Source organism: Gorilla gorilla, chromosome 10 (genome assembly GCF_029281585.2).
Source record: "Gorilla gorilla gorilla isolate KB3781 chromosome 10, NHGRI_mGorGor1-v2.1_pri, whole genome shotgun sequence".
In the NCBI taxonomy this organism is placed as follows: Eukaryota; Metazoa; Chordata; class Mammalia; order Primates; family Hominidae; genus Gorilla; species Gorilla gorilla.
In genome coordinates, this window is record NC_073234.2 from 84,035,580 (window position 1) to 84,048,638 (window position 13,059).

Here is a 13,059-nt window from a genome sequence, read left to right on the forward strand (position 1 = left end):
CTTTTTCTTTTTTTCCCCTTTAATGAATAGGAGGATCGTTTAAAAATTGATGTAATTGACTGGTTGGTATTTGACCCAGCGCAGAGGGCAGAAGCACTGAAACAAGGCAATGCAATTATGAGAAAATTCTTGGGTATAGTATATTTTTATGCAGCTTCAAACTCCTGGGCTCCATTCTTCTTCCTACCTCAGCCTCCCAAGTAGCCGGGACTACAGGCACCCACCACCACACCCACCTAATTTTTAAAAAATTTTTTCTAGAGATGGGGTCTTACTATGTTGCCTAGGCAGGTCTCGAACTCCTGGCCTGAAGCAGTCCTCCCACCTCAGCCTCCTGAAGTGCTGGGATTATAGGCGTGAACCACCACACCCAGACTTTTTATTCTTTTTTAAAACGTTTTTGTTCAAATTCGTGTATTTTTGAATTTGGGGCGGGGGGTTGTTTTTTGTTTTTGATCCTTCCATAGGGAGGAGAAAACCAGCCACTCTTTATCTATCAAACCTGGTATTAAGAAACAAAATATATTTTAATGGTGAATTTTCATTGTCCTAATCAATTTTGCAAATAATCTCAAGGCTATCCGACTTTGAAAAATGAATTGCTTTAAGACATAGAAGTATGTAAAAGTAACTGCATTTGATGTATCCTTTTGTGATAGTATCATATTGAGATAGGAAGAAGCCAGTCTATCAGGTAGAAAGATCACCAAGACCTTTAACAGAGTGCCCTGGGCCCTGAAATAGTTACAGGTCACTGTAAAATTGGTAAACCAGTGATTTGACTCCTTTAGAAACCATTACAGAGAAGTCCGTAGGCATTCAAAATTGTGTATCTTTTTTCACAGCATCAAAAAAGCACGAAGCTGCAAAAGAAGTATTTGTGAAAATTCCTCAGGATTCTATAGCAGAAATCTATAATCAGTGGGAGGAACAAGGAATGGAAAGTCCACTTCCTGCTGAAGATGATAATGCTATCCGAGAACATTTGTGCATCAGAGCTTATTTGGTGAGACTGTAAAGAAAGCCACAGATGTGCCTACTTCATGATGATTTTTCGGATTCACTCTCAGAGTTTGAACTTTTTTCTAGGAGTAGTGTTGGCTCATCTTACCTCTCTCGTGACTATAGTGCTGACTCATCCACAAGGGGACTGACTTCATGACCTTATCTTCATTAGCATGATTCTCTAATCAATGCTAACCAACCAAGATCATCTCACATGGTAGATAGTGTCTATGATGTCTGGAAGTTATGTTTTCTTAAGATTTTGTGATGCATGTCTCAGCTTTAAATTTCTGCTTTTTTCAATAACTGAGAAAAAGCAAGATGCTCTAGGTTTGTTATGACTAAAATAGCAGCATACTCATTCAAAATTCATTCAAGGCTAGATGCGGTGACTCATGCCTATAATCCCAACACTTCGGGATGCCAAGGCAGAAGCATTGCTTCAGCCTGGGAGTTCAAGACTGGCCTGAGCAACACAGTGAGACCCCTGCATCTCTACAAAAAAAAAAAAAAACAAAATTAGCCAGGCATGGTAGCATGTACTTGTAGTCCCAGCTTCTTCAGAGGCTGAGGTGGGAGGATCGCATGAGCCCAGGGAGTTGAGGCTGCAGTGAGCGGAGATCATGCCTTGTCTTCATTAGATCATGCACTCCAGCCTGGGTGACAGAGCAAGGTCCTGTCTCAAAAACAAAAAAAAAATTTTATTCAATAAATAATTATGTAATTACAGTGGGTTAGGTAGTAGGGCCAAATCTGTGGATAGCACCCTATCCTTGCCCTCTAAAAACTAATAGCCTAGTTAAGAAGACAAGTACACATGCATATGTTACAGAGCAATGAATGTCAAGATACATATACGATCAGGGTGCTCAGATTGGAGAATATGCCAGAAAACACAATATATATACCTTGTTTGTCACTTGACAAAACATTTATTCATGATATGAATTTTTGGAGGGAAAAAATATATATTGAACAGTTTTATTTCTTGATGCTGCAAAATTATTTCTAAGAATCAAATGTTAAAATTGTTGGTGAAACGATAAAAGTGAAAACTTTTGTTATTTTATATTTTGGTTTTCTTATTTCATATTTTAGGAAGCCCATGAAACCTTTAATGAGTGGTTTAAGCATATGAATTCAGTTCCACAAAAACCTACTTTGATACCTCAACCAACTTTTACTGAGAAAGTGGCTCATGAACACAAAGAAAAGAAATATGAAGTAAGTTAAATATGGATCTAGGATGTGCCTACTGCATCTTATAAATGTGTGTTGTATATTTAAAGAGATCGTTTCTTCAGCAACTATCTTTCGATCATAACAGGTAATCTTCCTGTTAATGTCCTGCTTTGGAAGATGCAATCTGTTTAGTTACTTTTCTGTAGATAATTAACCAAACATGAAAAATGCCTTCAGGTGACATGAGCGTTCATTTACAAAGTTAACATTTTAGCGTTTTACTTAACTGCAGTCTGTTGATACTTATTTTTGTACTTGGCAGACTGAAACATCAGCTCTTTAGAATGATGTTCTATATGTATGTTCCTGTCTGTATTTTCCAAATACATTATTTATTGGGTTTTATCCATTATATGTCTGCCTTGTGTTTGTTTTGCAGATGGATTTTGGTATTTGGAAAGGGCATTTGGATGCCCTAACTGCTGATGTGAAGGAGAAAATGTATAACGTCTTGTTGTTTGTTGATGGAGGGTGGATGGTGGATGTTAGAGAGGTAAGCTGTGTGCATTGTTTATAGCCAAAAACCAAAACACTCACCATGTTCTTTTTTTAAAATATTCTGTCTCTAAATGGGAGCATCTACAGATTTTACATAATTGTAGATATAGCTAAATCCCATGTTTTAAGCTAAACTGAAAATACTACCTAGGGAATGGGAATATTTGATTCTTGGATAAACTATTAGTTCACATTTACTGTGTTCACACAGGATACAAAAATCTAATTTTTAAAAAATTCTGGACCTAAAAATTTAATTATACATGTATGTCACTCCATTTACAGATATAAAGATAACTCGAGTAGTATCAGTAAGGCATAGCTAAGGTAGGGGCTCTCACCTCTGGGCTGTCCATTTTAATGACCTGGCAGACTTTTTAAAAACACTACAGGGTTCCACTCCCAGACATTCTGGTGTAATTGGTCTGAGGTAGGGCTGGGGTTTATTTTTGTTTTTTTAATCACTTGGAGTGCTTTAATATAATATATAGCCTGTGTTGAGAACCAGTTACGGAAGTATTAAGTGCCATAAGAAACGCACAGGTTAAGTATTTTCTGAGTCCAGGAAAAGAAAAGATTGTTTCCACCTGAAAGGGAACTGGAACGTATGCTTGAAATGTATAGCATTTGACTGAATCTTGAACATACTGGTAGAATTTGGATGAGCTGAGATGGAGAAAGGAAGGATACTGAGATAATAGTCATATAAGGGAAAGACATTGCAGCCTGACCCTGGTGCATGACAGAAACAGTGAGTAGCTTAGTTTATCCTCTGTAGACCTGAGGAGCTGTCTGAGAGCTGGAAATACTGGCTTCTTGGATATTTGATGTGTTATTTTGAACAAAGAAAACAATAAGTGTTCTTGGTATCTTTCCTTTTGCCATTCTTCATACCCTCATCTATTTAGTACTTTTTCTTTAATTTTAGCTATTGCATTTTTTTTTAGCCTGTCTTCTCTGACCAGAAGGAGGAAAAAGAATACAGGCAGGACAGCGAACTAAATTTGAGCCCCTATTTGCCACTATTACTGATGGAGTAATTATCTTAAATGTCTCCACTTTATTTTTTCTTTTTTTGTTTTAGAGACAAGGTCTTGCTCTATCACCCAGGCTGGAGGAGAGTGGCTTGATCATAGCTCACTGCAGCCTCAAACTTCTGGGCTCAAGCAGTCCTTCTGCCTCAGCCTCCCCAGTAGCTAGGTCAACAAGCACACACCACCATGCCTGGCTTTTTTGTTTGTTTGTTTTTGACACAGGATCTTGCTGTGTTGCCCAAGCTGGTCTTGAACTTCTAGCCTCAAGCTGTCCTCCCACCTTGGCCTTCTAAAGTGCTGGGATTACAGGCATGAGTCAATGTGTCGCCACCTTTTTTTTTTTGTTTTTTGAGAAAGAGTTTTGCTCTTGTCGCCCAGGCTGGAGTGCAATGGCACAATCTTGGCTCGCCTCCCAGATCCTCTTGCCTCAGCCTCCCAAGTAGCTGGGATTACAGTCATCCACCACCACACCCAGCTAATTTTTGTATTTTTAGTAGAGATGGGATCTCACCATGTTGGCCAGGCTGGTCTCGAACTCCTGACCTCAGGTGACCCACCTGCCTTGGCCTCCCAAAGTGCCTGAGATTACAGGCGTGAGCCACTGCGCCCAGCCAAGTCTCCACTTTTTATCCTAACGTTCGTAATAGAACTCCTTTGACCCGTTTTAAACCTTCCGCAGGTTCCTCTGGCAAAACCTTTCTCATCTGATTCATGCTGATTCTCTTGAAGATAAAATTTTAATGTTGTAAAATGTTAATTAAGTGTCACTTAAATTTTGAAAAGACTTCAATGCTTTATTTATACATACATCTTTGCTATTCTAATTATTAATTAAGTAGATTAGGTAGTGAAAGCCACAAAATAGTCTGGGGATCTCATAAAATTAGAGTTGAGGCCAAGCGTGGTGGCTCACGCCTGTACTCCTAGCACTTTGAGAGGCTGAGGTGGGTGGATCACCTGAGGTCAGGAGCTTGAGACCAGTCTGGACAACATGGGGAAACCCCGTTTCTACTAAAAATACAAAAAAATTAGCCTGGTGTGGTGGTGCACACCTGTAGTCCCAGCTACTAGTGAGGCAGGAGAATGGCCTGAACCCAGGAGGCAGAGGTTGCAGTGAGCCGAGATCATGCCACTGCACTTCAGCCTAGGTGACAGAGTGAGACCCTGTCTCAAAAAAAAAAAAAAAAAAAAAAATGGAGTTGAGATGGAAGGCAATGAATGATACACCATTTTGTTTCATCAGGGATTTTAAAATCAATATTCAGTCTCAATTATTTCTTTAAAACTAATCCAGAAAAGAGATTTCTTGAACAGTTAAATGATTAATATCATTTTAATCACCTTTGTTGAGCCTAATACTCTTATATAGTCAATGACGTAGGGCATTGTTCAAGGCCCCTGCTAACACGTGTCACTTGTATGTGAATTAGAAAATTGTAATTCTAGCTGGGAATGGTGGCTCATCCCTATAATCCCAGCACTTTTGGGAGGCCGAGGAGGGCAGATCCCATGAGGCCAGGAATTCGAGACCAGCCTGGCCAATATGGTGAAACTCCGTCTCTACTATAAATACAAAAAATTGGCCGGGCACGGTGGCTCACGCCTGAATCCCAGCACTTTGGGAGGCCAAGGCTGGTGGATCACAAGATCAGGAGATCAAGATCATCCTGGCCAATATGGTGAAACCCTGTCTCTACTAAAAATACAGAAAACTAGCCAGGCATGGTGGCACGTGCCTGTAGTCCCAGCTACTTGGGAGGCTGAGGCAGAAGAATCACTTGAACCTGGGAGGCGGAGGTTGCAGTGAGCCGAGATCGCGCCACTGCACTCCAGCCTGGCAACAGAGCGAGACTCTGTCTCAAAAAAAAATAAATAAAAATACAAAAAATTAGCCGGGTGTGGTGGCTCGCGCCTGTAATCCCAGCTACTAGGGAGGTGGAGGCAGGAGAATTGATTGAACCCAGGGAGGCGGAGGTTTCAGTGAGCCGAGATTGCGCCACTGCACTCCAGCCTGGGCAACAGAGGGAGACTCCGTCTCAAAAAAAAAAAAAATTGGAATTCCCTTCCCTTACATAGATAGGTTCCATGGCAAGTGCACACGACATGTAAGACAGAACACAGGCTAGATTTCAGCCCCACTGACTTGCTTGGCCAGCCACCCTTGTACAAGGCACGGCTGTACACAATAGCCCTAGCATTATGTGCTGTTTTCGTATAGCTACCCCTCAAGTTTTTAAATAACTGGAATAGTCCCCTTAGTGTTGGGGCTGGTGGCACAGAGGAATGGCAGAGAGAATGGAGCAGGTAGGTCATCTTTACCTACCTTTCACTACCTCTACCTCTAGCACATTCTAGTCCAAGCCTCTACTGTCTTCCGTGGCTTCTCACTGTTCTTTATACAATCGTTCCTTATACAGATGGACTAGTGACCCTTTCAGAATAAAATACATGCGACTGTCTTACCCAGAACTTTCTGATGCCTTCTTATTGCACTTGGAATAAAATCTTTCTTTTCTTGATGTACAAGAGTATACATACTTTTGTTTTGTTCTTTTTTTTTTAAACTAACCCCCTAATCTTGTGTCCTACTGCTCTCCCATCACTATATCCTGGCCTTCTGGGCCTCTTCATTGGTTCCCCTCTGCCTAGAATGCTCCTTCGCCAAGATAGGTGCATGGATGACTTTGTACTTCTTTCAGCAGCTGCTCAAATGTCATCTCTTTCAAGAACCTCTCCCCAACCCAACCACCCTATTTAAAATAGCATGTATGCATGTGTATACACACACACACACACACACACACACACACACCTGTCCCTTTTAATCTCCATATCCTACATTAGTTTTCTTCATAGCACTTAGCACAATCTGATATAAAACATATTAATTTATTTGCTTTTTGTATGTCTACCCTCATTAGAATATAACCTTCATGAAGGGAGTAACCTTGTTTTCTTTATTTCGTTGACTCTGGCACTTAAAATAATGCTGAGCACATGGGAGGCTTTCAATGGTACTTAATAAATGAATGATACTGCATTACTGAGGTGAATGTACTGTCTTCAGATTAGGAATAGCTGTAATATCAGTTCCAATCAACTCTTGCTATCAACACATATTAGGTAATGAGTTTTTCTCACATGTAAGGCACTACAACCGGGGGGGCGCCGTGGCTCACGCCTGTAATCCCAGCACTTTGGGAGGCTGAGGTGGGCAGATCACGAGGTCAGGAGATTGAGACCATCCTGGCTAACACAGTAAAACCCCATCTCTACTAAAAATACAAAAAATTAGCCGGGCGTGGTGGCGGGCACCTGTAGTCCCAGCTACTCGGGAGGCTGAGGCAGGAGAATCGCGTGAACCCGGGAGGCGGAGCTTGCAGTGAGCTGAGATCGCGCCACTGCACTCCAGCCTGGGCGACAGAGCGAGACTCCGTCTCAAAAAAAAAAAAAGTGGAAATATCCCTAGTGGAAATAATCCGTCTGTTTTACATATTTACGGGCTATTTCAAAGCTTTTGTTCATTCAGATGAGAAAAATGTCTTCAGTTGTAGCAGAGCTGTTTATTTGCTTTTCCTTGTAGCAATTTGCTGGGTCTGTCAGCCATTACCCTGGATAGTTGCTGGCAGCCTGCCCGCTAGTATCGGAATTCATTATAATTAGCAGAAGAGATTGTCTGCAGCACACTCTGATATTATGGCAGCAACAGGATTTAGGAAAAGCAAGTCTGGGTCCATCCTGTGAGATAAGAAAGTAACCTGCTGCTTTTCAGGCAACAAGGAGTCAGAAGCCAGGGGCACCCGGCCTCTTTAACATAGACAGAAAGACTACATTGGAGCACAAATGGAAAGGTCCAGAAAGAAGCAGTTCTCTTATTCTTACTGGGTTCTAGGTTGGGATCACTAATATGAATTACAAGTAAAACCTTGAAGCATTTTAAATCCACCTCTGAAGGTAGCAAGTATCTATTTGAGAAAAGAAATAAAGGTGCTTCCCTTGTAAAGAAGCACTTTAATATTTGCTTTTATGTATTTATGCTTCAAACAAGACCAAAATATTGATAGTAATTTTTCCTATGTTTGGAAACCTGACCTAGATTAGCCCAAATTAGTACAATTACTCCTTGGTGTAATTACCAGATTATACTTTGTTGTTGATTAACCCCTCCTCCACTTACATGTCCATTTGAAAAATGTTTTAGCAATTTAATATAGCCTCTCACATGAAGATACTTTTAGGTATTCCATTAGGCTTTTCAAAGGAGCAGTTATTATTTTAGCTTGTCATGTTTTTTTTTTTTCCTACACTATTAGTGCTATTGATTTCCTTCCTATTTTTAAGATTATTTCAGAAATTGTAGTGTGTCATTTCTGTAATCCCAGCACTTTGGGAGGCTGAGGCAGGAGGATCACTTGAGCCCAAGAGTTCGATACTAGCTTGGGCAACATAGGGAGACCTCATCTCTACAAATAATAAAATTATTTTTTTAATAGAAAAATTAGCCGGGCATGGTGGCACATGCCTGTGGTTCTTAGCTACTTGGGAGGCTGAGGTAGGAGGATTGCTTGAGCCTGGAGATCAAGGCTTCAGAGAGCCATGATTGCACCACTGCATTCCAGACTGGGCGACAGAGTGAGACGCTGTCTCAGAAAAGAAGAAAAAGGTTAAAAAAGAAAAGAAAAAAAAAAAGAAATTATGTGGTTGGTTACTTTTTAATTATTTTAATTTTCAAATTTTTTGTAAGTAAATGTAGTGGGCATAAGAGGTTTACTCTTTTTTTCTGTACTTTTACTGTTCACATCGATTTTAAGAAAGATCCATGTATGTATAAAGGAATGCCAATTGTTTTTTCTGCTTGTTTTCCTTATATATCTGTTCTGACTCATTAATTGTATTATTCAAATCTATAGGTTCTGTTTTTCTGTTTTTAAAAATTATATAAAGAAATTATAAATTCCATTTTCCTTGTTTATAAGCAAAGTAGTCTGCAATGAAGTTGACCCTCCCTGTGTGCCCCTCCCCACGTCGTCTTTTTCCCAGCAACAGTCATTGCTGTCAGTCTGTTGTGTCCTCTCAGGCCTCCTTAGAGCTATCTTTATTTATATGTGTAAACATCCAAGGGAGTGGTGATTGTTTTCTGTTCTGATTTTTGCTCTGATATTCAGTTTCCAACTCATTCTTTTTATGCATGTTTTTATTCAGGACATAGTAAGTTTATTAGAAATACAAATGCAGAAGCATTTTATTTTCACTGTCATACCTCTCTGTAGTCTACTTTGTTCATCTTCATACCTTTTTGCTGTTAAATCTTGTCTACCAATTTCATTCTGGGTTTGATTCAGTACCTGGCTTTTCTTTTTGTAAGGATCTTTAGCTTAAATTGTTAAAATGATTTATTGATGTCTGTTTGTAGGATGCTGAAGAAGACCATGAAAGAACACATCAAATGGTCTTACTGAGAAAGCTTTGTCTGCCAATGTTGTGTTTTCTGCTTCATACAATATTGCACAGTACTGGTCAGTATCAGGAATGCCTACAGTTAGCAGATATGGTATCCTCTGAGCGCCACAAACTGTACCTGGTAAGTTCTAGAGCCTTGTAGTTTTAAATTTTAATGATTTGATATGCTCTGTAGTAATATTAATTTTGTGAAGATGTGTTTACATTTGTAATTGTTCTTGGATTTTCTTAAAGTAATAGTCCAGTTTTAATGTTTTAATGTTTGTACTTTTTTCCCAAAATGTGTGTATATTTGTAAGCAGTTAGAAATATATAGACTGACTCTGAGAATTCGCCTTGAAATTCCTGAACCACTCTAATTTACTAGCCTCTGGCTACATAAATCTTAACGAGGAATTTCTTCTTATATGAAGCTAATCAGATCGATTAGGTAACTAAGTTCATACTTGTCTACTTGTCTTTGTTCTCATTCTTATTTCTCTTTTTAAAAATCAGGTATTTTCTAAGGAAGAGCTAAGGAAGTTGCTGCAGAAGCTCAAAGAGTCCTCTCTAATGCTCCTAGACCAGGGACTTGACCCATTAGGGTATGAAATTCAGTTATAGTTTAATCTTTGTAATCTCACTAGTTTTCATGATAAATGAAGTTTTTAATAAAATATACTCGTTATTAGTAATTTTTTCTTTTGCATTACCATGTAAAATTTAGACATTTGAATTTTGTACTTTTCAGAATATTATCGTGACACTTTGAACATGTAGGTATATCAGCGTTTCTCTGTGTGCTTATTAATAAAACTATATAAAAATTAAAATTTTCTGTTTTTACAAATTCCAGGATTGTCTCTTTATCATGTAATAAGAAAATTAAATTTTCTATTCTAGTTTTTTCTGTAATCATAAGCATTCTGATATTTTAAAATCATAAAGATGATGGAAAGTAGATTTATTTTTAAGCCAGGTACGTAATTTTTTATTTATCATAAAATTTAGTATTTTTGAATATTAAAATTAAGAAGATGACTATAACAAGAATGTTTTCTAACATAACATGCTATTATTATTTTAGTTATTTTGAAGACATTTCTAGTTTAACTTTCATTTAGCAAACTTCCTATCAAAATAAGAGCATATAAAGACTTAGCGTAGTACCTGGCACACAGTAAGCACTGAATATATTGGAGATTACAGATCCCACTCTTCTAATAGGGGAAATACCATAAGTACATTTAAAAGGTGTCATTTAAAAATACAAGTAGTGGCTGGGTGCAGTGGCTCACGTCTGTAACCCCAGCACTTCGGGAGGCCGAGGCAGGTGGATCACCTGTCGTCAGGAGTTTGAGACCAGCCTGGCCAACATGGTGAAACCCCGTCTCTACTAAAAAAATACAAAAATTAGCCGGGCATGGTGGCAGGCGCCTGTAATCCCAGCTACTCAGGGGAGGCTGAGGCATGAGAATCTCTTGAACCTGGAAGGCAGAGGTTGCAGTGAGCCGAGATCACGCCACTGCACTCCAGCCTTGGGGACAGAGCGAGACACTGTCTCCAAAAAAAAAAAAAAGGAATTACAAATAGTCTGAGCAGGAAGAACCTCTCTCCAGCTGAAAAGACTCTCAGGAAGTAGTATTGGGTTGGGGTTTGAGTAATGCACTGAATTTGCAAAGGCAAAGAGTGACACAAGAAGGATGAGGCTCTATAGATTAAGAAATCAGTATGAGCAAGAAATGATAAATGCTGGGCATTATTATGAACCAACAAATACACCAAATAGGCTAGAGTGTAGGGCTTATAAACAGGAGACAACTAAAAGAATGTGATTCTAATAGAAAACAGTAATTCCCCAAACTTGCTAATCATCTAAGGAATTTCCTGAATATGTATTTATAGATGCCACCCCTAGAGACAGCTGGCTTGGGAAGCCTGAGATGGGATCATAGAATTTGATCAGTTCTACATTATGTGCTTTTTTTGTTTTGTTTCTCTAAAGAATTCATCTTGTCTTCCTGTTTTCTTTATTCTTACTAATATGCAAATGATTTTTACAGCTCATGCAGTCCTGTAATCATGATTATTGCTATGCTGCTTTGCAAAAAATAAAAACAAAAAATTCATACCAAAACAAATACGGACTAGATTTGGGGTGGGGAGGGGAAATAAGTGAGTCTTAAAAGTAGTTTTGTTACTTGCAACAAACTGTATATATAGAAACTTTGTACAACCCAGGGTGACTATTTCCAAAGACTGTTACCTATTTGTTGAACAACAGTGGAAAACTACTTAGCCTAAATGAGGAGGAGGAATATTGTATGCTTCCATCGTAACCGTATGTGGGTAAATGGACAAGGTCTGTCATCGATTTAGGAACTTGTTTTGCATGCCCCCCACTCTGTATTCGTCTTTTGTTGTGCCTTGTTTTTTGAATGTCCTTTAAAAAACACAGCACAGAAACCCACTAAGGTTGTGGAATTACAAAATTCCTTCAACCTTAGACTCTTAATTAGGATGCCCTCAAATGGACTTGTTTTTAATTTTTATTTATTTATTTATTTTTGAGACAGGGTCTTGCTCTGTCTCCCAGGCCGAAGTGCAGTGGCATGATATCTCACTGCAAACCTCCGTCTCCTGGGTTCAAGTGATTCTCCTGCCTCAGCCTCCCCAGTAGCTGGGATTACAGGCGCCTGCCACCACGCCTGGCTAATTTTTGTATCTTTAGTAGAGACGGGGTTTTGCCATGTTGGCCAGGCTGGTCTCAAACTCTTGACCTCAAGTGATCCACTCGCCTCGATCTCTCAAAGTGCTGGGATTACAGGCATGAGCCACTGCACCTGGCCAATTGGGCTCCTTTGAGTCCTTAGGGAGTCAATGTGTGTGTTGCTGCTTATTTAAATATAGTTCAGTTGGAGCCCCAAGAGTGCCAATGTGCTCCTCACAATTCCCAAATGCCTCTCTTCCTGAACACCAGAAGTGGTGGGCACCTGAGTGGGAAATTTCAGGCAACTTAATTTAGTTCCTCAGTGCCTACTCTTGAAGAACTGGGTTTTCATTCTAGAGAGGAAACTCAGGGAACGGCGTGTTTCCTATCACAGGTTCACATACTAAGTTTTAAAAACTTTTCTTGGTGTGACTTATGCCAAGGAATTATGAAGACTTTTTCCTTGAGCATTGCATGAAGGCTACAAAGTTGGAACAGGCATGTCCTGGGTGTGAAAGTTTTAATTTCCCTACCTCATTTATTTATTTAATTTAGAGATGGGGGTCTCACTATGTTGCCCATCCTGGCTTCCAACTCCTGGGCTCAAGCAATCCTCCCACGTCAGTCTCTCAAATAGCTGGGACTACAGGCCCACGCCACCATGCCCTACTTCCTCATTTATTTTAAATTTTTTGTACCACAGTCTCTCTTTTTAATTTTATGACTGCTGAATTAATCCTAGACTCTGTCTTAAAACTAAGAATTGATGTATTGGCAGGAACAGCGGGACATTCAAGATGTTTTTGTGATTCCTTTTTTAAAAATCTCCTTTTGTACGTGTAATATCTACAATATATAATCTTTCTTTATCGACTTAAGGAGGAAGGAGAAAGGAAGAACCTGACTTCTGTGTGAAGGACCTTACTGTCGATCAAGACTGTTACTCAAAGTTGTATCTCTTAGTCATTGCACCTGACCTGATCCAAAACATATATATATATTTGTATGCACCCCTAGAGACAGCTGTATATATATACAGTTTTGCCAGGTTGCACGTTTGTTTTTTACTCGAGTTGTAAGTGAACACAGTAGCACTTGTTTACATTGTCAAGGGGACATTTTTAGAGAACA

General features: G+C 39.3%; 1 protein-coding gene across 3 annotated transcripts in view; it reads left to right on the top strand.

Annotated features, from left to right (window-relative positions):
• Positions 1-10,068, top strand: part of NUP107 (nucleoporin 107) — a 56,001-nt gene extending 45,933 nt beyond the window's left edge. For all 3 annotated transcript variants that reach the window (XM_004053538.5, XM_055357017.2, XM_019038540.4), the window contains 6 exons: positions 31-133; positions 846-1,006; positions 2,104-2,229; positions 2,627-2,740; positions 9,193-9,360; positions 9,735-10,068. In XM_004053538.5, the coding sequence (XP_004053586.2) occupies positions 31-133; positions 846-1,006; positions 2,104-2,229; positions 2,627-2,740; positions 9,193-9,360; positions 9,735-9,842 (780 nt within the window). In that variant the 3' untranslated portion in view covers positions 9,843-10,068. The remainder of the gene's footprint in view (positions 1-30; positions 134-845; positions 1,007-2,103; positions 2,230-2,626; positions 2,741-9,192; positions 9,361-9,734) is intronic.
• The last annotated feature ends 2,991 nt before the right edge of the window (positions 10,069-13,059 follow it).